General features: G+C 36.5%; 1 protein-coding gene across 3 annotated transcripts in view; it reads right to left on the reverse strand.

The window, feature by feature from the left end:
• Positions 1-25575, reverse strand: part of SHOC2 (SHOC2 leucine rich repeat scaffold protein) — a 156358-nt gene that overhangs the window by 84449 nt on the left and 46334 nt on the right. For all 3 annotated transcript variants that reach the window (XM_036734966.1, XM_036734965.1, XM_036734964.1), the window contains exon 2: positions 7041-7980. In XM_036734966.1, the coding sequence (XP_036590861.1) occupies positions 7041-7743 (703 nt within the window). In that variant the 5' untranslated portion in view covers positions 7744-7980. The remainder of the gene's footprint in view (positions 1-7040; positions 7981-25575) is intronic.

Genomic DNA, 25575 nt, shown 5'->3' on the forward strand with positions numbered 1-25575 from the left:
TTTCTTTTAACAGTCTTTAAAGATTAGGTAATTTATTTCATCACTTGCAGTTTTCTCAGTATTCGTAACAAATACAAGGAAGCAAAGTCTCCTCATAAGAAGTGATGTACATTTGCTCCAATTTAGTGGATCCCAGCTAATTTTTTTTTTAAAGTCAGAACTATGATTTCATTGGCATGGGACCTCTTGGTCAGGAAACTCCCTCTACTAATTCAAGTTGGCACTTGCATTGCAATTTATCAGTCATAGACTGCCTGGGGCAATGAGTGTTAGGTGACTTGCCTAAGTTACACAGCCAAGGTAGAACTGAACCTATGTTTTCCCTGTCCCATCCACATAAGCAACAAATCAAGTTTGGCACTTAAGTACAAGAAGGGCAACTGTCTGCCTTTGTAGTCTAACCCATGAGTCAGAACTAGATGACATACCTGGAACTCCACCCAAAGTAAAAACATATCTACTTACATGTTTCAGTTTGCTGAAGATAACCACAGCCCAGGTTAGTTCTTAGACAGACAGTTTGGCATACTGGAAAGACAGAAGTCCTGGCTGTACTACTAACTTTAATTGTAATATGTGTATGTACTCTATATAATGTATGTATGTCTATGCATATATGATATCTCTCTTGATGAACCTGACTGAACTACTAGTGTATCAAATTCAGTATGATTTCTCCCTAGACTTGTTTCCTTTTCCAAATTTCCCTGTTTATACTAGGCCACCACCCCGCTTCCTGTTACCTGGGTTTGCAACTTCAGTCATTTCTGACTCGTTCCTATCCCTCACTCCCCATATCTACTCAACTACAACTTGTCAATTTTACATCAACCTCTCTTATATCTGTTCCATTTTCTGCTCACATGGCCACCAGCACCTCGTTCAGACACATACTGAGCATATTAAAAGTACTGTAGGAATGAAGAAGAACCCTATATAGAAATGGAAAAGAAATTACAGGAAGACATCCAGAAAAAGGCAGTATCCATAAGTTAGGAGATGTCTGAGCAGTCTCATTTCAGATAAATGGGAAATTTTCTTAAGTCAGTACATAAACTTAAAAATGAAAACATGGTCAAAATGAGATCAGTTAATATACGACTCCTGAAAGGAGATACATTACCAGCCTAAGTATTTTCTTGGATTCTGTCCAACACAGTATCTCTGGTTCTTCATATTCATATGCTTGCTATCTGACTCAACATCACTTTTCCTATTTTCTGTCATAGTTCTCACACTTTTAATTCCATACAAGTCTCTAATTTCTCACATCAAATAGCATTAATTAAGGGTACCATAATTATTTGCATTGGTCTCCACCTAAATTTGTATACAATTTAAAAAATATAATTACATTACTGTAATAAAAAGGAACTAAGTACTTCCCTGTATAATAACTGATTCCAAGTCTGCCACCTTATAAATTGAACACTGGGCTATAGTTACTAATTTATCAGCCTCTTCAAATACACTTCTATATGGGATACAAAAGCTGAAAAAGAGGTAGAATAATGTAATGAATAGAAGGCTACTCTCAGAGTCATAAAGAGCTAGGCTAAAGCCCTACATCTCACACAAATTAACTGTGTGACCACAAGAAGGTCACATAACCTCTCAGTGGATAATTCAATTCCCTAACAGGATTTATCAAGGTTTGGTTTTGGTTTTTGTTTTTTGCTTTCAGCACAGTATTCTTTACATGAAGATGCTGAATGTTTAATTTGGCAACAAAGAGGAGATACCAAGTAGTCAGACCTCCAGAGCCATTATGTGGGACTTCGGATTCTTTTGCTTTTCCTTTCTTTCACCTTCTTTGTATCTCCACCAGCAGACATGCTGACCTTACCAACACCACATGGGATAAGTAGGAAGCAATCTGCAGCAGAAGCCAGGAATCAGGGAATGTGGAAGTCTAGTCAGGAAAAGGCATACTGAGACATACCCTTTGAGAATCAAAGCTTTATCTCTAAGATGCAAATGAACTGCTGATCTGCATCAGAAGCCGGAGTTTTCATACTCTCTGACTTTCCCTGTGTAAGTGAAATCATAGGTCTAGAGTGGAAAAAAGCTAGATGTATCCAGCTATATATTCATACAAATGGAAACAAAAGAAATGATTTCAGAGCTCTGGCATCCATATCAGAACTGGCATTTAATAAAATAATGATAAAAAAGCAAGCCTTTATTGTACATGTACCTCTCTGCCATATATTTAAGCTATAAAATCATTGGTGAACAATGCTCTGAGGAAATCTATATTTAAATTTTTCCATATTTATCTATTTAAGTATTCAAAAGATTATCATAATTAGTTTTATTCATAACCACCTTAAACGAAAACTAAGTACACAAAAATTACTTAATCCTGTTTTTGTGTTGTATTTTCTAATGAATTCAAAGATTTTTTAAAGATTATTTTTATGAAATCATTACAAAAGCAAGCCTCTGATGATCTATACCTCTGGAGACAATAGCCTATTCAATGAGAACACAGATTAATGAAAATAGCAAATACCTGCAAATCACTGTGCCAGGCTATAATAGGGTTCAATATAAAGATACAACAAAGACCCTGCTCTCAAAAGGCCTGCTATCTAATAGAAAGAAGCATACATACAAAACTATGACATATGGGAAATAAAGCAAAGTGTGATATTTGGATAGTATTATTGAGAAGACAGAAATATAGAACTAGAATTCTGAGGAGAGGTTGGGGAAAAGCATAAAAAAAGAATCATTTGCATAGAGGTGGTAATTTAAGTTACTTTGGTGGGTTCAACAAGGAAAGACAATGTAGGGTGACAAGCAAAGAGGACCTAGGACAGAACTATCGGGTTTATTCACATTTAACGGAGGAGAAGAAGAAGGTTATGGAGTCAGTCAACAATCTGAGGAATAATCAAATGCAGAAAAAAGTAAAGTGCTGTAAAAGCCAAGGGAAAAGGGGTATCAAAGTTGAAATGGTCCACAGAAAGATTGAACATGGACAAAAGATCATTAGAACATCACAGTAAAGAAACCATTAGTAGTTTTGGAGAACTAGTTTCCATAGAGTAGTGAAGACAGAAGCCAAACTGCAATGAACTAACAAGTGCAGAGTAATAGAGGAGTAATTAATCAATGAAAGGGGAAAAAAGGCAAGGCAGTAGCTTGGGGCAGGAGGTGCAAAGATCAAAGGGAAGCTGTTTTGTTTTGGGTTTGGAGAGCTTTGTCTTGATTTTAGGACTGGAAGGACTAAGCGTGTTTCTAAAGTAAGATGAAGAAGCCATTTCCCATTAGACTCCTTTCTTCAAAGATAAAATGAGAAGACTGAACTAGATTATCTCAGTCTCTTTCAACTCTAAGTCCTATCATTTATTATGTATTATTTGTTCACTATACAGAATATATGAATAACAATCTTTTCAACAGATCCATTCAGAAGCCATTTGTTAAGTATCCACTGTATAGAGATATATTTCTTCTCTTGTCTATATCTCAACATTTATTTAGAGGCATTTTATTCAGGAATATAGAAGTGTCACTTGAAATGTGAAAATTAATTTCATCTTTATTTAAGAGATTTCTAAGTCATAATTCTAGGAATAATTTTAGAAAACATTCTATGTTTCAAAATCCTGGTTATCCGATGCTCCGAGAAGGAGGAAATAAAAAGAAAGTGTAAAATTTATTCTCGCTGCATGATTCAACTGAAATTACATGAAAACATAATTTACATTTTCATAATCTGTACTTCCAACTCATCCCCTGAAGTTTTCTACTACTATTAGTATTATTCTGAAAGACAATGAACAAAATTAGTACTCAAGATCAAGAAACAAGTCATTGCAAATAAAGAAGACAATAGTAAAATATGCCTTTTGATAAAGATGCTAATCCCATACTCACATAACAGAAACTAGAAGCAGATCTGAAGCACAGTGTTAAGTTTTGTCAAGGAATAAGCCTTTATCTCGGCTAATTTGGTAGGTTATATCATATTAGACTTTAATAACAAAGTCTTGTATAATAATTGTTCTCATCTTAAGTCAAGCTTTTAGATTATTGTCTAAGAATTAAAACAGGAGAGATTTCTTTCTGCAGAAAGAAAACAGAAAAATTGAGATATTCGGTGTTCTGGATTTCATATTGATATAATTCAGTTTCCACAGTAAGAGATATTAGTGTGCATTTTAATTAAATTTTGTACTGAAATTAAAAGCTACAGAAGAAACTATATAAACACAAGGGAAAGAATCTCTAAAGAATTCTTTTAAATATTTCAATATATGTATAATACTGAACCATTTTAATGATCTCTATGCAGTGACTAAGAAAACTGTGACAAAAGTAATTTCATTAGTCCAAAATTAAAGATAAAAGTGGCTTAAACTCAGAGTGCATGCAAAGAATAAATATAATATGGCATCTAAGATTTTCAAAATTAAATTCAATAATCATTTATCAAATGCCTATTTGATTAAAAAAAAAGGTATTTAACATTTACTCTTTCTTCTCCCCCATTATGAGTGACATAGGTCTCTTTGCTATTCCTAGCACAAAACAATCCATCTCTTGACTACATGTATGTTCACTGGCTGTTCCCTATACTTGGAATTCTCTCTTTCCTCACCTCCCCTTCCTAGCTTCCTTCCAGTCCAAGCTAAAATCCCACCTACTACAAAAGAAGCTTTTCCTGATCCTCCTTATTGCTAGCCCCTTCTCTGTTAATGACCTCCAATTTATCCTGTATATATCTTGTTTGAATATTGTTTTCATGTTACCTTCCTACCAAAAGGCACTGGGGTGGGGGGGAGCAGGTTCAGAGGGTATTTTAGCATTTAGCACACTTCCTGGGACATAGTAGGTACTTAATAAATGCTTATTAACTGAATATTGTATGGAAAGCACTATGCTAGATTTTCCTACAAGTAGACCAATCAACTAGACTCTTATCTGAAAATGTAAAAATGCTTCTTTTCCTATTAGTTACATGGCTAACAGTATCTAGTATGGATAAGTCTTTCCATAGAATATAAGCACTCTGATATAAGACAATTTAGGAGGAAAAGAGAGAGAAAATAAAGCACTGTGAACTTTTTTTTTTTTTACCAATATTATCTCATTTAATCTTATTACCCCTCATTTTATGGATAAGTAATCTGAGTCAAACTGAAGGTAAGTAAACTTCTCGGTTATACTACTAGGCTAGATTTGAACTCAGGTTTCCTGCCTCCAGACCCAGCACCCTAACCACACTATCCACTAATAGAGCTGCCTCTATTTAGAGAGGGGGAAAAAAACCAATTCTTCTAAAAACGAATAACAAAGTCTAAGTGGATTTAAAATTTCAAAATGACTAGACATAACAGTTTTTTCAGGAATAAAATGAAACTGAAACAGATATCAACAGCATGGTTTGTTTTTTTTTTTTTTCAAACTTTTTTAAGATGAAAAACACCAGGACAAGTGTTTTTCTTATTAACCTTTTACAACTGCTGTAGATTCTCTTACTTCCACCATATTTTCAAATATTTACTTGGCTTCTGTGTAACTCAAAAGAGTACTTAAAATTACTGTCTTACTAATGTGAAAATATGTTTAATAACAATGTATATGTAGAGCCTATATCAGATTGCACACCATCCTGGGGCGGGAGAGGGAGGCAAAGAAAATCTAAAACTCAAAAGCTTATGGAAGTAAACGCTGAAAACTAACAATAATTTTTTTTAAATTTTCTGTCTTATTTGACAACCTGTTGGATCAGTAGGCCAAGGTGTATCAAAATTTTTATGTTTGAAGATAGCTTTGGCTAAGGCAGGGAGATAGAGATTCTATCAAATTTGTTCCACTGGTACAGAGGTGACAGAGGTGAAGATTGGAAAAACACCCTTATTTGTTGCTGGCCAGCATGCTCATTTAAATAAAGGTTTTACAAATTGAGGGCAATGATTTAGAAATGAAGTAAGAACCAAGATCTCAAAAATATTTCAAAAGGCTAGAACGACAAGCCAAATCTAGTAAGAGGACATTTAATAGAGAAGAACTTAAATTCACATATTTAAGTTCATAAAATTAACAGCATAGGTGAAGGATAAGGAAGATATGGATAAGCAGATCATGTGAGAAATTTTTTTTGGTTGCTGACTGCAAGCTTATCAATGGTGTATCACAGTAATCAAAATGGCTTACCAATGATATTAAAGAGAAATTAAATGACAATCCCATTATCTTTTGCACTGCTCAGATCACACTTGAACTAATGTTTGGTTCTATGTACCATATTTTAGGAGGGACATTGATTAGGTAGCCTGGATTCAAGGTAAAGTAACCAAGATCATTAGGGGACATGAAGCCATGCCATATCAAGAGTAATCAAAGGAAAGAGGTGTAGAGCCTGGATAAAATTTTGGGGCATCAAGATATTTAAACAGTTGCAGAAGAAGGGTTAGAGTTAATCCTTTTGCTTGACTCCAAAGAGTGAACCAGATCAATTATGTGGTGGTTATGAGGCAATCACTGTTAGACCAATATAAGGGAGAACTTACTATTGGAGTAGTCCTCAAACAGAATAGGCTGCCTCAGGAGATAGAGATTTTCTCACTTCTGGAATTGTTCAGATGTTAATTTGATGATCACCTGTTAGGGATGTTGTGAAGGGATTTCAACCTAGAGGCAGAGGTATAATTGAATGACCTCTGAAGCGCACTCAAATTCTAAAATTGTATGATTCTTTTTCCCACCTAAAGAATAATCTTCATCTAAAACAGTAACCATTGTCTTCATAGGAAAGATGCACCTTTACATCTTTATAAAGTTTTCTGAACTCATTATGCATACATTCTGAGGATCACAACATTTATACAAGTGTTCTTAGGATTATGCCATCATGCTGTTGATACTGCTAGAAGCTCAAGAATCAAAGTTTGCTGAAAGAGTCTCATAATTAAGGTTAAAAAAAATAGTTCATGTATGGACTGACACAAACCTACAATTCTTTACAAAAACATTTAGCATACAAAACACATCAAAGAAAAAAATCACAATCAAAAGTCTCTTACCAATTTCAGCAGGTAGTTGTTTGATTTTGTTTTCCCGAATGCTAAGCATGATGAGTTTTGACAAATTTTTGATATCCTTTTCCACAGTAGTGATTCGATTAAAACGAAGGTAAAGAGTGGTGAGAGAATCTAGCCTATACACCACTGAAGGAATTTCTCTCAGTTTGTTATGCCGTAGGTCAAGCATACGAAGCTTCTTCAAGTTATCAAGAGAGTCAGGCAAACTGGTCAGTGAGTTTTCACTCAGTGCCAGTGTTACTAGATTCACTAAACAGCCTACCTCTGCTGGGAGAGACTGTAATTTGTTACTGTATAAATAAAGTTCGGTTAGCTGTGTCAATTCTTTGATTGATGAAGGAAGCATGTGTATAGATCTCTTGGATAAGTCCAATCGCATTGAATTCTCTTCCCGGCATTTGTTTAGCTCTTTAATCACTTCAGCATTGCTAGATTTTTTTCGAGTCCCAGGAGCTGGATTAGGGCGTTTGATAGTATTGTCCACAGAAAAAGCCACACCTGGCTGCGCTGCACTGGAGTCTTTCTTTCCATCTTTGGCATCTTTCCCTTTGGTCTTAGGTTCCTTTTCTTTGCTCTCTTTTCCAAAACCCCCAGAAGCCTTTGCCTCCTTTTCTCTCTCCTTGGCTGATGGCACTTTAGGGTCTTTCTCTTTACAGTCTTTTTCTTTTCCTAGACTGCTACTCATGATGACTCAAGCTAAAGCAAGCACTACATGAACTTCTTTTATTTTGTTTACAACAACAAACTGAAATTCAAGGCTGAAGGTACAGGGATCATACAGAGTCAAAAATGTTGGTTTTAAGTAGCAACTTGTATAAAGTGACATCCATCTGTTACATGTTGATTCTGAAGGCACTGTACCCAAACTTGATAACACATTCCAGCTAGTAAAAAGGTGAAGGTCAAAGGCTCATTAGAATTCCTGTAACGTAATACAAAAAGAGTCAATGTTAGGTTATTTAAAAATATATACGATTTGTATCAAGTACTTATGCCTGAAAACATGATGATCTCAGAAAGTCCTTCCCACTTAACTTCACAGGAGGGCTCCATGCCTCCTAAAACACTACTCCATTTTACCCAATACAGGTTCAATAATTAAATTAAAAATCCTATAGAATACATAGATTTCTGTCTTTATAGCAGTCAACCCAGAAAGCTTTTATGTTTGCAAATAAATGTTTGCTCTCCATGAAGTTCAAGGGAAGAAAACCTGTATCTTGGCTAGATGCTGAGGAAGATACAAAGTTTAAGACATGATTCCAGTTCTCATGGAGATTAATAATGAGAACTTAAATTTATATAGAGCTTTAAGGCTTACAAAGTATATTAGCTAGCCACTTACTGACAATAATCTGCTTAGATCAAAAGATCCCAAGAGAATCAAAAAAGGGGGCAGCATGGTGTGAAAAGAGGGATGGATTTGAAGAGACCTGGGTCTGAATCTCAGTTCTGACCATTAATAGCTTAAGTCACTTAACCTCTCTGAGCATCAGTTTTCTCATAAGTAAAAGAGACAACTGTTTACAAAAGTCAAGTAAAATTCAAAGCTGAATGTACAAAGATACTACACAACCAAAAACACTGCCTATACTTAATAAAACTGAAAATGCTCCACAAGCATGACATATTATGCGAGAGTAAAGAGTCTGGCCAGGAAGCAGTGCCTATCCTCTCTGGAATCAGTCACCTGGCTCCCCTTAATCCTGGGGTGCTTAACCTGGGGTCACTACATTTGTTTTCTAAAATAATGTTATTCTGATAACAAGTTCACTATAATTGGCTTCCATTATAATCCTGTGTATTTTATTTTATGCATTTAAAAACATTATTCTGAAAAGGGGTCCATAAGTTCCATCAAACTGACAAAACAACAAAGGTTAAGAATCTCTTCCCCCTGCAGAACTAGGAGAACATTATACATGATTAGAGACACATGGTATCTGTGATGACTAACTTTGATAGACTTGGCAATTCTCAGCAATACAAGGTTCAAAGACAGCCCCAAAAGACTCATGGAAAAAGCTATCCACATCTAGAAAAAGAATTACGGAGTCTGAATACAGATTGAGGCAAACTATTTGCTCTTTTTTTTCCTCTTCTTTTTTGGTTTTGCTTCTTCTTTCTCATGATTCATTCCACTGGTTATAATTCTTTACAACTTGACTATTGTGTAAATAAGTTTAATGCAAAGGTATATGTAGAACCTATATTGGATTACATGCTTTCTGGGGGCAGGGGGAAAGAGGAAGAAAATTTGGAACTCAAAAACTTGTGACACTAAGTGTTGTAAACTAAAAATAAAAAAAAAATTTAAACAAGACTCTCTTCCTCCTTAAAAGTAACAAGCAGCTTGTCATCACAGTGTCCTAGAGATAAAAGTACATAAAACAGTACATGCTATCACATCAATAACCCTAGATTCTAATCTTGACCCCAAAACAATCTCAGTAAGTCAGTTCCTCGCTCAGAGCCTTAGTTTCCCGCATTTGTGGAATATGGGAGTTGGACTAGATGGTCCTAAGACCCTTACTATCTTTGATATTCTATGGAATTCATGATTGATGAACTATAAGTGATGATAGATTTGAACCTGGGTAACAAAGAAAGGGATGATATTAATGATATAAACAGGGAGTTCAAAGGCCTAGGAGGGTAAATAAGCATGGATGTAATCAAAAGGACTGAAAGTATGTGATAATACAGCCTTGACTTTCTAGAAATGTCCCAAATTTAAAGATTATTGTAATAGGGAAGGGAGGACAATAGTAAAAGACTTTATCATACTATCTGTCCCAATATGGAATTCAGAAAATATGGATGCCTATTTCAGTCAAACGATCCAGAACTCAAAGCAGCAACACAGGACTATATGTTAGGCTGACCATAGAGTATAGAACTCTGTGGTACAGAACAGAAATTGCAAGAAGGCAGAGAGTTAGGTTCAATGACAAAAAACTTCCAATTACTGCTGTTCAAAAACGGAATGGACTGCCTCTGAATGAAATAAGTTTTGATCAGTGGGTGTTCTCAAATAGAGTCAGCACAACCATTTCTTAGGAATGTATAGGAAAATTCATTCTTCAGGTATGTTTTAAACTAGATCTGCGGTGTCAAACTTGCATCCAGAAGAATTTGGATGGCTGGAACTAGATTAAAATACAATTGGGAAATAGCTAACAAAATAAACAAAAATATAATACAACACAGATTATGTTAATTTGTGTTTTTTCTAAATTAATATATGGCCTACAGAGATTCTTGAGTTTGGCACTGGACTAGATGACCTCTAAACGCTCTTCCAGCTCTAGATTACTCTTTCTACTTTAAGCAATGTTTCCATTTTCCCGTTCTTCAAATGTACCAGATTCAATAAAACAAACTGTAAGAGAAGCATGTCTCATACACCAAACTCAATTAATATATCCAAGATGCTTTATGCCCTATTACTTTTATTAGAATGCTTCGTTGGATGAGTTGCAGGATCAATCAATAAAAAGTGTAAAAGAAATATGAACAATTCTGTTCGGAAGAAGTAAAATTTTTCCAGACACTGGATGAAATCAGGTGAGAAAATGCATTGGGATTAGTTGAAGGAACTAGACACACCTGTGGTACTTTTTAATATCAAAGAAGGTGATTCTAAGTATTTCTTGGGAGTCAAGCTTCAGGAGCACTTTGAAAAGGCATATAAATCCCTGGCACCTGTACCATAGGGGAACAGGGAGAGAAAATGAACTCAGAGGGAATGTCATACTCATCTTCCTCATCATTGACCATGTTATTAAGAGAGACTGAACCAGGGCAAACAAAGAAACTAGCTCAAGGGCTCTCAGAGGACAAACTAGATTCACTGAAAGAGTTACAGATTTGGGACTCTATAAGGGTCCAGATTCTATGGGGCCCGCCAGGGAGACATACACAGTCCAGGGGAAGTTCATGAGTACTAGACAAAGGAATAAAAGTCTATCTACCCAACCACAGTTACCCCTTTCCATATGTGCTAAGCTTGAGCCTACTTTCCCTTGGATATTGTATGTACTTGTGGCAGAAAATGTCCCAGACTTTTGAAGAAATTTTTTTTGTACCAACTGTTCTCACTATACTTGTTTAGTAAATATCTCTAACTAAAAGCTAATTAAATCTGGCTGGCTAATTGATATCAGCTGGGTAAGCAATGGGGAGCACACACATGGGGGTTGTGAGTAAGAATATTAGAAAAACCACTCACAAACTCTCAGTTACCCAAAGAACCCTGAGGTAAAAAATAGTCAACCATTCTCTGAGGCTTCAGTCCACCAATGGTAGTAGTGAGTGTTGGGAGACAGAACCCAAAAGTAGTTACAAGATCCATGATCTTTATATCTACTCACTATGCTGCCTTCAAACAACTTCAACTTCAGCAACACTTAAGCTCAGACTATATGAAGAACTCTGTGCAGGCACTGAGGGAGTATTAATTAATAGTCCTGGATCTCATGGTCAATAGTTATGCTTTCTAGTACTTCTCAGATTGAGAATGACAAGGGAAGAGAAAGAAATCAAACCAATATGTTTTAAATGCATCATCAGATAACTTTGATGTAATCTAATAGCCTTACAATGTAGCCTTGCAATATAGTCAAATTTGGTAAAATCTAAGCCCAGCATGAAGCAATCTGGTGGTAAAAAGTAGATTTAGATGAGCATCTTAACACCAAATCTTGCTTGTTTTCATAACCTTTGATATTTTTTACCTCTTATCCCTAAAAAGGAATTTTATTATTTTGTCAAATTCTTTAAAATATCCCATTGATAGTTTGATTTGTACAGCAATTTGAACAGTATGGCAATTTTTAATATATTGCTAAGGCTTAGTCATGAACATGGAACATATCTACAATTATTTTTCTTCCTTTATTTCTATTTTTAAAAAACTGTTTTATAGTTATATTTACATGAATCAAGATTGTTTTGCCTCCTCAATTTATTTTTCTTATTTTTGTTGCTATAGCTAATATTTTAATAGTGGAGACAGCAATTATTCTCATTTCATTCCTCAACTTTATGAGAAAGCCAGTGATCCCAAAAAGCAAAGGTGAGGAAGAACATTCCACTCATGGGAGAGAGCAAGTAACTAGGCACAAAGATAAGAGATGGAGCATTCTGCATGACACAGAGCAAACAGGCCAATACAGCTGTACCCCAGAATGTGTGGAAGGGACGATTATATAAGAAGACTGGAGAAGGTGGAAAGGGTTAGGTTGTGAAGAGCTTTAAATATCAAAGACAGGAGTTTCCATTTCATCTTAGAGTTAACAGAGAGATACCAGAGTTAACTGAGTACTGATAGGGTCAGATCTACACTTTAAGAAAACCACTTTGGTAGAGCTTTATTAAAGATATGTGGGAGAGACTTAAGGCAAGGAGAACAATTAAGATATTGTAGTAGTCCAGGCATGAGGTGATAAGAACCTGGAGCACAGTGGTGGCTGGGTAACTGAAGAAAAAGGGACATATGTTAAAATGACACAATATGTCAACTAATTAGATATGTAGGATAAGTGAAAAAAAAAGAGTAGATGATGACACAAAGGGTAAGAACCTGGGTAACTTAAAGGATGGTAGTGCTCTTGACAATACTAGGTAAGTCTGAGAAAAGGGTTGGGTTTGGGGGGACAGGGGAAGGGGAGAGAAAAGGAGATCTGTTTTGGACAAGTAGAGTTTGAGATGCGCCTCCAGGAAATCCCATTTTAGACGTCCAATTGATTGTTGGTGATGCAGGACAGGGGGTAAGAAGAGACTAAGGGAGGATAAAAAGATCTGGGAGTCCTTTGTGCAGAGATGATAAATGAACCAATGGGAGTTGAAAAGGCTTCAGGGAGAGAATGTAAAGAAAAAAGAGAAGACATCCCAGGACATAGTTTTGATGTGTATCCAGAGTTAGTGGGCATGAAATGGATGATGAACCAGCAAAGGAGACTGAGAAGAAACAGACTGAAAGGTAGAAAGAAAACCAAGAGAGCAATGTTATGAAAATCCAGAGAGGAGAAGGTGGTCAACAGTATCAGCTGCAAACAGAGAGGTCAAGGATAAGGACAGATAAAAGGCCATGAAATTTGGCAATTGAGAGATCAGGAACTTTAGTTTTCCTAAGAAAGAAGAGAAATGGGATAACTATTAGAAATGATAGGATATCTAATAAAGGTTTTCTAGGATAAGAGGGACTTAGGTATATTTTTAATCAGGAATGAAAGACCCAGAATAAAGGGAAAACTGAAGACTGGTGAGAGAGCAGGTGAATGACTATGGGGGCAATCAGCTGGAGAGGATGGGAAGGGAGAGGATTCAAGGGGACATGTAGAAGGCTGGCCCTGGAGTTAAGGAGAAAAGAGTGGATGATGAAGTTGTGAGATGAAGATGGGGGGTAGGGGCAGGAAGCTTAGAGTAAATGAACTCTATTCTAGGTAAAGTATGAGGCTGAGTTTTTAGTTGAGAATGGGTGGAGGGGAGAGAGAAGAGGGGGACGTTCAAGGAAAAGCTTGAGAAGAGGCTAGGAAAAGTTACAGTAGTAAAAAGCAAATCAGTTAAGGTGGAATAAGATAATTGCTTTGCTGTAGGGAAAGTCCAATTGAGATAAGATAAATTTGTAGGGGAACTAGTCAGCACAATTGTATGACTTCCTCCAGTTTCAGAGAAGCAAGAGATCTGTATTTTGCTACATGGTTAAAGGTAGGCAATTCCTATTCATAACAATGTATTGTATATGACTGAGAAAGACTTTCATAACTGAAACATTACTGTACCAATTGTACCCTTTTGGCTACTATGTCTTACAAACAAATCTGTGCAACCCACAATTATCTGCGTATCTAAGAAATCTAAGAAATTGTTTCCTACATTTAATTTAAATTACTTTGGTTTAATTATTGAAAAACATAATCTGGTTTAACTATGGAGTCTTATTTATGTATAGGGTAAATAACTGTAATGGCCATAACGCCGCAAAGTTGCCTTGAGAAGAGTTTTTGTATAGTAAGCCCAATTTTCCCCACTGAGTATCATTATAAAATTTGCGATACATTTCTTTGGAAAATTTTGGCCCTGAGATAGTATTAGCTTACAAAATTATACTTTAAAGATGATTATTAATATTCATCACAAAATGAATAGTAGATGGAATCATTTTTGTATTTCATACAATGGTTTCAAAATCTAAAGAAAAACAATAGTTTGGATGAACTGCATACAACTGACTAAAAGAGCACTCAGTTTCTATCAAACTTCCTTAGCCAGTAATCAATTCACCTATTTGTTGAAAGTCAAATTGAAACTGAAAGAGGAAAAAAAATTCAAGAGGGGATCTCTGTAGTCTAATAGTTTACAATCTAATATTAGTAGACAAAACTGGCAGACAATAGTAGACAAAAAGTACAAGGAAATAGTTAATTATATATTACCCACACTTAGTTAAGACAACAAATGAATGTTCCGAGTTCAGAGAAAGAAGAGATGGATGTGGTCATCCATGGCTAGAGAAATCATGCTATAGATGGTGCAGAAACAAATCTGCATCTCCAACAACAAATAAAGGATAGAGAGGCAGAAGAGAGATGGAAAGGTGTTCCAGGCTGAAAGATACAGCCTGATTTGGAGTCAGGCTTAAGTGGAATGGTAGGTAAGCAGGTATCAGGCACTTAAGAAATGTTTGTGGATTGATTAACTGATTTCCTGTTGTGGGAAACAGACCTGAATAGGTAAGGTGGTAGAATTCATGAAATGTTTGAAGGAAGAGTTTAAATTTTTTCCATGAACAAAAAATCATACAATCAGAAAAACAGATTAATCTAGTAAGCAAAAATGAGTGAGCTGATCTGAAGATACTAGCATGATGTACTGGAGCGAGCATAGTGTTGAAGTCCAAAGACCTGATTCCAGTCACAGTCTACCATTAACTTACTATGGGATCCTGAGGAAGAAATTTTTCTTCCTTCATTTTCTTCATCTGCATAATGAAGGGATTAGAAGAGAGAAGTCCCTTCCAACATTAACATTCTCTAAGATTTTTATAAAGATAGAAACTAAAGAAATATAAGATAGATAGAAAGATAGAAACTAAAGAATATAAAAAAGGAACTGATTTAAATCCAATCCATGATTTAGTTTGGTTTGGGGTACTCCATTCACTCATGCAGAACTCAAGCTAATAGTTTAGTAGACAGTCCCCTAGCCACCAACTTTCTTCTAACAAGATTGTTCAAAATATAGCAGAAAACAAACAAAAATACACAAGAGTAAATTATTAGAAGACTATGTAAGTTTATACCTGGAGAGGATTCTGGGAACATGGCAGAGTAGGTCAGAAAATTCTAAGCTCTCAAGATTTCCCCCCACAAAAGAGATGAAATAGTTACTCTGGGCAAACATTGAAGAGTAAAAATAAGTAAGAGTAGGGGAAGAATAGGGGTCTTCCTGGGACAAAGCAGAGAAAATCTGAAGAAAAGTCTCATGAGGTTCGGTCCCTGTGAAGAGTAAACACCTGCAGGCTAAGTCCTAGGTCCCCTTACACAACAAGCAGCAAGCCCTGGGTTAACTAAGTTGGGAGGCTACCTCTGCCCCAGCCACAGGAACTTTTATTCCCCTTCTCCCCTCCCCCCACTCCCAGAGTGAGGGATGTTGGGCATCTGAGCCCAGGGAAGATGAAGAGAACCTCTGCTGACAAGGAACACCAGACCAGCTGTGCTGTGATGCTGCAGGAGGTGAAAAAGAACCAGTACATGCTGGATGAATGCATAAGCAGTGAGGTGGGGATACCACTCACTATGGGCACTTACAGGAAGCTGGAGGTCTCAATTTAGGTTCTAAGCCAGAGGGGAGAACTGAAGGAGGATTTGAGGCCAGAGGCACCATCTCCCATACCCCAGGACTAGAGGTGATTACAAAAACTGAGCTACGACAAATAAAAAAAAATGCATAGGCAAACAAGAAAGAATCCAATCACAGAAAGTTCACATGGGAATGGAGAAGACTGGAGTTCATCTTCAGAGGAGAATATTGAAGCAAAGAAACCTTCTACCAACTTTAAAAAGACTTTAAAAATCATATGAGAGACTGAAGAAAAACTAAAAAAAAACAAAAAAAAATCCAAGAAAAACAAGATTGTGAAAAGAAAGTCAACCAATTAGAAAAGGAGATCAAGAATCTTAAGGAAGAAAATGAATACTTGGAAATTAGAATTGGGCAAGCGGAAGCCAGTAAAGTTATAAGAGATCAAGAAATAATAAAACAAAATATAAAGAATGAAAAAATAGAAGAGAATGTGTAACATCTCATAAGAAAAACAACTATCTGGAGAACAGATCAAGAAGAGAAAACATAAAAGTAACTGGACCACCTGAAAGCTGTGATCAAAAAAAGAATCTTGACAAAATAATACAATAAAGAAGCATTAGAACAAGAAAATAAAGTAGAAATAGAAAAAAATCCACCGATCACCACCTGAAAGAAATCGTACAAGGAAAACCCACAGGAATATCAGTAAATTCTGAAACCTCCCAGCTCGAGGATAAAATAGTACAAGCAGCAAGAAAAAAAACCACAATTTAAATATGGCAGTGCCACAATTACAATCACACAAGACTTTGCAGCTGTGACACTAAAAGAATGCAGGTCTTTAAACACTATATATTGAAGAGCAAAAAAATTGCGGTTTGAGCCAAAAATATCATACCCAGAAAAGTTAAGTATAATCTTTAGTGAAAAAAAAAATGAATACTTAATGAATTGTCAGACTTTCAGGACTTTGTTTTAAAAAAACCTGAACTTAACAGATGATTTTACATTCAAGAGCCAAGAGAATATAAGGTATATGCCAAAGATTAATTACAAGTTACAATTAAGGACAGACTGTTTACCAAAAGTATGTAAAATGTATGTCTAAGACTGTTATTAGAACTGGGTAGTTCGTAAGAAAGACTGGGGTAGACCTGATTATGACTTTAAAAAGTAAAATTGTTTAGAAACAGCTAAAAGGAGTAATTATCTCATATAAATGAAGTGTGAGAGGAAGAATCTACACAGAGAAATTAGATGGGGGAATGAGGGCTGTTAGTTCCGGAAACCTACTTTCATCAGGAATGAGTTCAAGAGGGAACAATACATATATATCTAGAAGAGTATAAAAGTCTTCTAAATTCAGAAAGAAATAAAACACTTCAGAGATAGGGAGGGAGGAGAGGATAAGGGAGAGATCTCTAGAGGTGAGAGTGAGGAAACAGGTTAAAAAAAGGGTATAGAAGGGTTACTTAGATTTATGGGAATGGTAGAATGAGAGAGGGATCCTGGGGCGGGGGGAGGTAGGTTAAGTAATAGGAGGGTAAGGTAGCAAGTAGAAGTAAGGTAGAAGAATCAGGAGGGATACGAAATAAAGAGATATGCACAAACATAAAAAAGATCAGGAGTAGAATGTTAGGGGAAGCATATGTTTTATATATATATATAGAGAGATAGATAGATAGATAGATAGATAGATAGATAGATATAGATATAGATATATATGTATGTATGTATGTATATATGTGTACATGTGTATGTATATGTATACCTATATATAAATATAGCCATGCTTGGCCTTCTGGGGGAGCAAGGGGGAAAAAGAACAAAGTAAAAAGTGCACAGCAGAGAACAAAAGAAAACTTACAAGGAATCAAAGATGGACAGTTTTCAAAACAATGTGCAGTATTTATTATATAGGCTTTCTTGAAATGGAAATCTATTGCTATATATTTTGAATCTTCTCACATTCTGGTGTGCACATGACATGCTTTTTTTCTTACTTTCTATTTGAATTTGTTTCTTTTTCTTTTCTCCATTGTGTATTTAAGTTTTAGTATTTAAGTCTAAAATTTTTAATAAATTACAATAAAATAAAATATATACCTAAGAGTATCTAAAAGTTCTCAGAGTAAATCCTTGGCTGACACATTTAAAATCAATTGCCTAATTCATAAATGGACTAATCATAAATTACTGAAAATCAGGTTTCTCTGTAGCAAGGTTTACCATATCTTGCCAAAGGAAAGGCCTTGTTCTACATAACATTTTAATCAATGATTTGAAAGATAGCACAGAAGACACAGGGAGGAAGAGTAATAATACTGGACAAAAAAGTCTCTGGATGTAAAAAGTACCTCGACAGGCTATAAAAATGAATCAAATCTAAAATGATTAGATTTGTTCCTATTTAATTTCAAGTATTAACATTTGGATTGTAAATACCAACTGCACAGTACACAGCATAATAGTTCATGTTAAAAAGAAAAAGATATGAGAGCATGGAGCCAAGATGGCAGCTTGAAAGCAGGAACTCGCTTAAGCTCTCCCCCAGGTCCCTCCAAACACCTGTAAAAATGGCTCTGAACAAATTCTAGAGCTATGGAACTCATTAAATAGCAGAGGGAAGCAGGTCTCCAGCCCAGGACAGCCTGGATGGTCCCTGGAAAGGGTCTATCGCACCATGCTGGGAGCACAGCACAGCCCAGCGTGGGCAGCACCAGGACCAACCAGACCGGGAGTCCAGCAGAGCAGGCCGCAGGGCCATGAATCACTGAGCTGTGGCAGTTGCCAGACTTCTCAACCCACAGATGCCAAAGGCAATGGAGCAGGTTAGTGGGAAAACTGTTGGATCTGGGTGAGAGAGGTGCACCGTCTGGCCCTAGCCCCAGGTCCATGCAGTGGGAGGGGAGCAGCAGATCAGAGCGGGAGTACAGGGAGGGCTTTGCTGGCGCAGAGGCAAGGTTCTTTTGTTTTGCCCTGCTTGGATCTGGGCCTGGTCATGGTTGGTGGTTCTTGGGGGAGGAAGAGCACAGGTCTGGCAGAGATTGGGGGTGACAGTGGAGTAGAAGTAGCTCTAAAAGCAGCAGCACAACACCCCTAAAACTTGGGACAAAGTACTCTCTACAAGCAGTCATACCCTGACAAAAAGCTCAAAGATCAAGTAGTTGGCTGGGAACATGGCCAGACAGCAAAAAAGGACTCCGACTAAGACTATAGAATCTTTTTTTGGTGACAAAGAAGAGCAAAACATACAGCCAGAAGTCAACAAAGTCAAAGAGCCTACATCAAAAGCCTCCAAGAAAAACATGAACTGGTCTCAGGCCATGGAAGAGCTCAAAAAGGATTTGGAAAAGCAAGTTAGAGAAGTAGAGGAAAAATTGGGAAGAAAGAAGAGAGTGATGAGAGAAAACCATGAAAAACAAGTCAACGACTTGCTAAAGGAGACCCAAAAAAGTACTGAAGAAAATAACACCTTAAAAAACAGACTAACCCAAATGGCAAAAGAGCTCCAAAAAGACAATCAGGAGAAGAATGCCTTGAAAGGCAGAATTTGCCAAGTGGAAAAGGAGGTCCAAAAAACCACTAAAGAAAATACCACCTTAAAAATTAGATTGGAGCAAATGGAAGCTAGTGACTTTATGAGAAATCAAGACATTATAAAACAGAACCAAAAGAATGAAAAAAAAATGGAAGACAATGTGAAATATCTCATTGGAAAAACCACTGACCTGCAGAACAGATCCAAGAGCGATAATTTAAAAATTATTGGACTACCTGAAAGCCATGATCAAAAAGAGCCTAGACATCATCTTTCAAGAAATTATCAAGGAAAACTGTCCTGATACTCTAGAACCTGAGGGTAAAACAGAAATTGAAAGAATCTACCAATCGCCTCTTGAAAAAGATCCCAAAAAGAAAACTCCTTCAGGAATATTGTGACCAAATTCCAGAGTTCCCAGGTCAAGAAAATACTGCAAGCAGCCAGAAAGAAACAATTTGAGTAGTGTGGAAACACAATCAGAATAATACAAGGTCTGGCAGCTTCCACATTAAGGGATCGAAGGACTTGGAATATGATATTCTCGAGGTCAATGGAGCTAGGATTAAAACCAAGAATCACCTACCCAACAAAACTGAGTAGCATGCTCCAAGGCAAAATATGGACTTTGAGGAAAATAGAGGATTTTCAAGCTTTCTCAGTGAAAAGACCAGAGCTGAACAGAAAATCTGACTTTCAAATACAAGAATCAAGAGAAGCATGAAGAGGTAAACAAGAAAGAGAAATCATAAGGGACTTAGTAAAGTTGAACTGTTTTGTTTACATTCCTACATGGAAAGATGTTGTTTGTAATTCATGAGATCTTTCTCAGTACCAGGGTAGTTGAAGGGAATATACATATATATATATAGATAGAGGGCCCAGGGTGAGTTGAATATGAAAGGATGATATCTAAAAAAATAAAATTAAGTGATGAGAGAGGAATATATTGAGAGAGGGAGAAAGGGAGAGATAGAATGGGGTAAGTTATCTCACATAAAAGTGGCAAGAAAAAGCAGTTCTGTAGGAAGGGAAGAGGGGCAGGTGAGGGGGAAGGAGTGAATCTTGCTCTCAACAGGATTTGACTTGAGGAGGGAGTATATACACACTCAATTGGGTATCTTACCCCACAGGAAAGCAGGGGAAAGGGGATAAGAAAGGGGGGATGACAGAAAGGAGGGCAGACTGGGGGAGGAGGTAATAAAAAGCAAACACTTTTGAAAAGGGACAGGGTCAAAGGAGAAAACTGAATAAAGGGGGACAGCACAGGATGGAGTGCAATATAGTTTGTCTTTCACAACATGAGTATTGTGGAAGTGTTTTGCATAATGATCCATGTGTGGCCTATGTTGAATTGCTTGTCTTCTTATGGAGGGTGGATGGGGAAGAAAGAGGGGGGAGAATTTGGAATTCAAAGTTCTAAAAGTGGATACTTAATTAAAAAAACGTTGTTTTGCATGCAACTGGGAAATAAAATATATAGGCAATGGGGGAAAATAAATAAATGATACATATGAAAAATTTTTTAAAATTTTTAAAAAGATATGAGGGTTTTATTGGACAAAGGGTACAAAACGAATAAAAAGTACAAGATGGTAACAAAAATTATGTTGCATTAATAGAAACAAGTTACCCTCTTCGGTTATGGGTTGGACTAGGTGATCTCTGAGATCTACATCTACTCTGAGAATGTTAAAAATAGGATCCAGGGTGATTTAAATGATGGAAATTTGGGAAATCATGAGACAAAAATTCTTTGGATAATGGCATATATGACATGTTTAACACATTTGCTGATGACACAAATCAGGGAGGGATAATTAACACACTGGATGACAAAATTCAAAAAGAACCAAACAGGCTAGAATCTCAGGCTGACTCTGAAAAAGGTGAAATTTCATAGGGATAAATGTACAGTCTTACACTTGGTTTAAAAAAAATTTTTTTAAATCAAATATGGGAGGCACAGCCAGAGAATAGTTCAGCTGAAAAATATCAAAGAGTTTTACTCAGCAGGGTGGTATGTCAGTCAAGAAAGCCAGTGAAATCTTGGGTTGCACCCAGAAGCATAATATACAGCTTCCAGGAAACAGGATGAGATACTGACACTATTGATACTGGTCAGCCCACATCTGGGGTATTGTGTTCAGTTCTTTGTACCACACTTTAGGTAAGACACAAACTGTAGAGTATCCAGAGGAGAGCAACTAGAACAATAAAGGGCCTTAAAGTTCAAGCCATATTAGGTCTGGCTGAAGAAACTTGAAATGTTTTACCTGAAGAAGACTTAGGAGGAACATAACAACTGTATTTATTTGAAAGGCTATCATGTAGAAAATAGGTGAGACCTGTTTGCTCTGGACCTAGAGGACAGAATTGGGAGCAATGGGTAAGTGTTACAAAATGACAAATTTAGGTTTGACATAAGAAAAATACTAACAAGCAGAGGTATACCGAAGTGAAATGGGTTGTGCTGAGACTCCCCTTCACTTGTGGTCTTCATGCAAAATCTAAATGACTACTTGTTACGTATGCTGTAAGAGATTCTTTTCCAAATATCAGTTTGATTAGATGACCACTAAGGTCCCTCCCAACTCCAAAATCTTGTGATTATATGATAATCCAGCCTTTGCTTCAAGGTCCCTGGTGAAGAGGTGATCACTCTCAAGTGATGGCCTATCCCACTTTTGAACGGCTCCAATTATCAGGAAATTTTTTTTTCCAACATCAAGTCTAACCATCTTTCTGCCATTATTCTTACTTCTTAGTATTATTACTATTAGTGCTGTTACTATTATTCTTACTTTAATCCTATGAGACCAAAACAGAAGAAATATAATTCCTGTTTAATTGGATAGCCCTTTGAAGACTTAAAGATAATAATATGCCCATTTTAAAGCTTCTTTTTACTAGGATAAACAGCCCAAGTTCCTTCTATCAATCCCCAAAACATATTTTTTCAAAGCTACTTAATAGCTTTGGTTGTGGGGTAACTCAAAATTACCATCATCTGAGCCAATCACTGGATGAGATATATTCAAAGTCCCAAACAAAGGCTCACTACCTTGAAAGCTCATCAAATTGTTTAGGTAGTAAGCAAAATCAAAACCCTTATATAAGCTTGGGCAGTTGAATAAGGCATGAGGGCCCTTTTACCATTTCTACAGAGACCTAGCCATGCTGTGTTGTCATGTTCCCAAAAGAGACTCTGGGTGGGGACACAAGTCAAAGAGAAAACATAAAGATTGAAGTTGGCCCAAACCAGCAGTTCTGAGCCACGGGTTCCACTGCAAAAACCACAGTTAAATGGAATAACTACTTTTCCTTTTCGTGGTGTCACATTATTGGAACAAATAATTGTGGTTGCACGAGATTAAAGTCATTACATATTAAAGTTCAACTTAAGAAAGTTAATATTACTATTTTTTAAAATCAGAATGGTTTAAATGTTAAAAGACAGCTAAAATAGGAGAAAAAAACACTTTTAGTAGCAGTTGAATAATGTAAAATGAATCCATTAAGAAAAATCTTTCACCCTCAAATTTTTTATTCTGCTTTATCAGATGATAAAAGATACTTTTTTTCAAAATACCTAAACAATCTGAGAGAGTGCTTACTGTATAAACTCCACAAGGAGACAAAGATCCTTTCCCATAGGATCATAAAACATGGAACTCACGAGAACTTCATAAAATAATAGTGCATGTCCTGGGAATATAGTTTATTAAATCTAAAATATCCTCTAACCTGTCATCTAGGTAAAGTGAAAATAAAATTTACTAAAAATTACTTCATAAGCAATATGCAAACAGATGTCATTTTGGCATGAAAGCAGCAAGAAAAAACTCTCCCAGCACCACTATTTTTCCTTTGTAAACAAAGCAATTATTCTCCAAAGTTAAATGACTTCAGATATTTGGTTTACAGTTTTCCACCCTACCTCCAGGCTCCTGCCTAAAAAATTAATATTGGGCATATGTACATACTATCTCTTCTAAAACAATGTAAGTTCCTAGAGACTGTTTCACTTTTTTCTTTGTATTTCCAGTACTTTGAACATAGTTAGGAACTTAATAAATGCTTGACTACTGATTACTGTCTTAGTAATATTAGTAGTAGTAGTAGCCATCTTCCTCACAAATCCAACCACATAAATCTATAATCAAAAGTATAAGTTCTATTTATCCTAGCTCCCTTTTGAATCTCTTTATATAATGAGGATAATCTTCACTTTCTTTTCTAAATCTAAAAAATTATTTGATTATATGACTTTCGGACTCTGTTTCAGAAAGAGAGAGATTTTACTGAGGGTTTTTTTTTTCCCACGTAAGCTGAATCATTTGGGTCACATAAAAGATTTGGGGAGGTAATTCCATTTCTAGTGTTACAATCCAATATTGCTATTATACTTTTAATGATCCATAAATTCTAACAGTGACTTCTTATTCTTTCATTAATACAACTGTCTTTCTTACTAGGTATTAGCACAACTTTGGAAGCAATAATAATTCATGCCCAATATTCATTTTTTAGATGGGAGCTGAAGGGAGGGTGGGAAACTCTAAACCAAATATCCGAGGACATTCAACTTTGGAGAACAATTGTTTTGTTTATTAAGAGCTTTGTTGTTTTTCATTAGATTTGGGGTTATAAAGGGAAAAGTATTGCTGGGAGAGTTTTCTGGAGGTGAGGAGGGGATGGATTTCAGACATGTGAAGAAGAGAGAGTGATGGATCTAAGGAACAGTAAGTAGCCTAGTTTAGCTAGAGTCCCAGAGGTGGGGAACCTGCAGCTTTTGGGGCCATATGTGGCCCTCTAGGACCTCAAGTGCAGAACTTTGACTGAATCCAAACTTCACCGAACAAATTTGTGGCCTCAAGGCTACAGGTTCTCCACTCCTGAGCTAGACTACAGGATATAGAAAGAGTAATAATGTCTAATAAGGCTGGAAAGTTAACTGAGTAGAGAGGAGTGACATGGTTAGACTTGCTCTAAAAATAAAAAAAAAATCACTTCGGCAGCTATGTGGAAGTAAAGTGGGGAGAGGAGAGACTTGAAGTACGGAAACCAAATAGGAAAATACTACAATAGTCTAGGGGAAAAGTGATAGAGCCTGAACTAGGGTGGTGGTTATATATACAGTGATTGCCACATATTCAGTGCGTAATAAATGCAGTATTGACTGAGTAGAGAGAAGGGAAAAGATTGGAAAGATGTTGTGGAGGTAGAAACTGATTAGATATAGAGAGTGAAGAGTCAATATGACACAAACTTTGTTCATCTAGGTCAGGGCTTCTTAACTTTTCCCCCTAGCAACTCCTTCAGCATTTCTTAAACCGTGAGTCACAACCCCAGATTCTAGGTGACTGGAAGGACAGTGGTGTCCTCAACAGAAAGAGGAGTTCAGAAGATGAGCAGATTGAGTTTGAAGTATCTATGGAAGGAATATCCAGTTTTTAAGTCCAATAAGCAGCTGATTTGGAATGGAGCTCAAAAGAGAAACTAAGACTAGCTAATACAGATCTGTTCATCATCTGACTCTGTAGACCAATATTCTGAACCCTAGAAATTTAATAGAAATACATATAATCTCATTAGAAGAGGCCCATTGTTCCAGCCTGTTAAGATCTTTTCAGATCCTTGTCCTCAAGGAACTTATGTTCTCTAGGAAGAGACAACATATACATATATAATTATATACAAAGTAAATACGAGGTAACTTGTTACAGAGGGGAGGCACTTGAAGTCCAGGGAATCAGGAAAAAGTTCGTTTAGAAGGTGGCGGCTGAGCTGAAGAAAACTAGGGATTCTACAAGGCAGATGTGAAGGATGTGCCTCCGTCTCACAAGGGGTATCTTAAGCAAAACCATGGAGGTGAAAGGTGGAATGCCATGTGTGAGGAACAAGAGGGCTAGTTTGGCTGGGCAATGGGAATTGGCAGAAGGCATGAAGGAAAATAATTTATAAGATTGTAAACGGAGGTTAGAACAAGTTTCCTATGGCTTTAAATGCCAAAGAGTTTGTATCTGATCCTAGGGAAAGCAACCACTGAGGTTTACGAGGCAGGAGAATATGACAAGATTCAATCTGTGCTTTAGGAAAAACATTATGAGACTCCACTAGAAAACTCTCCCCAAGCTGACAGCAATCTATAAATGCCAACTC

The sequence above is a fragment of the Trichosurus vulpecula genome, chromosome 8 (genome assembly GCF_011100635.1).
Source record: "Trichosurus vulpecula isolate mTriVul1 chromosome 8, mTriVul1.pri, whole genome shotgun sequence".
NCBI classification, from domain to species: domain Eukaryota; kingdom Metazoa; phylum Chordata; class Mammalia; order Diprotodontia; family Phalangeridae; genus Trichosurus; species Trichosurus vulpecula.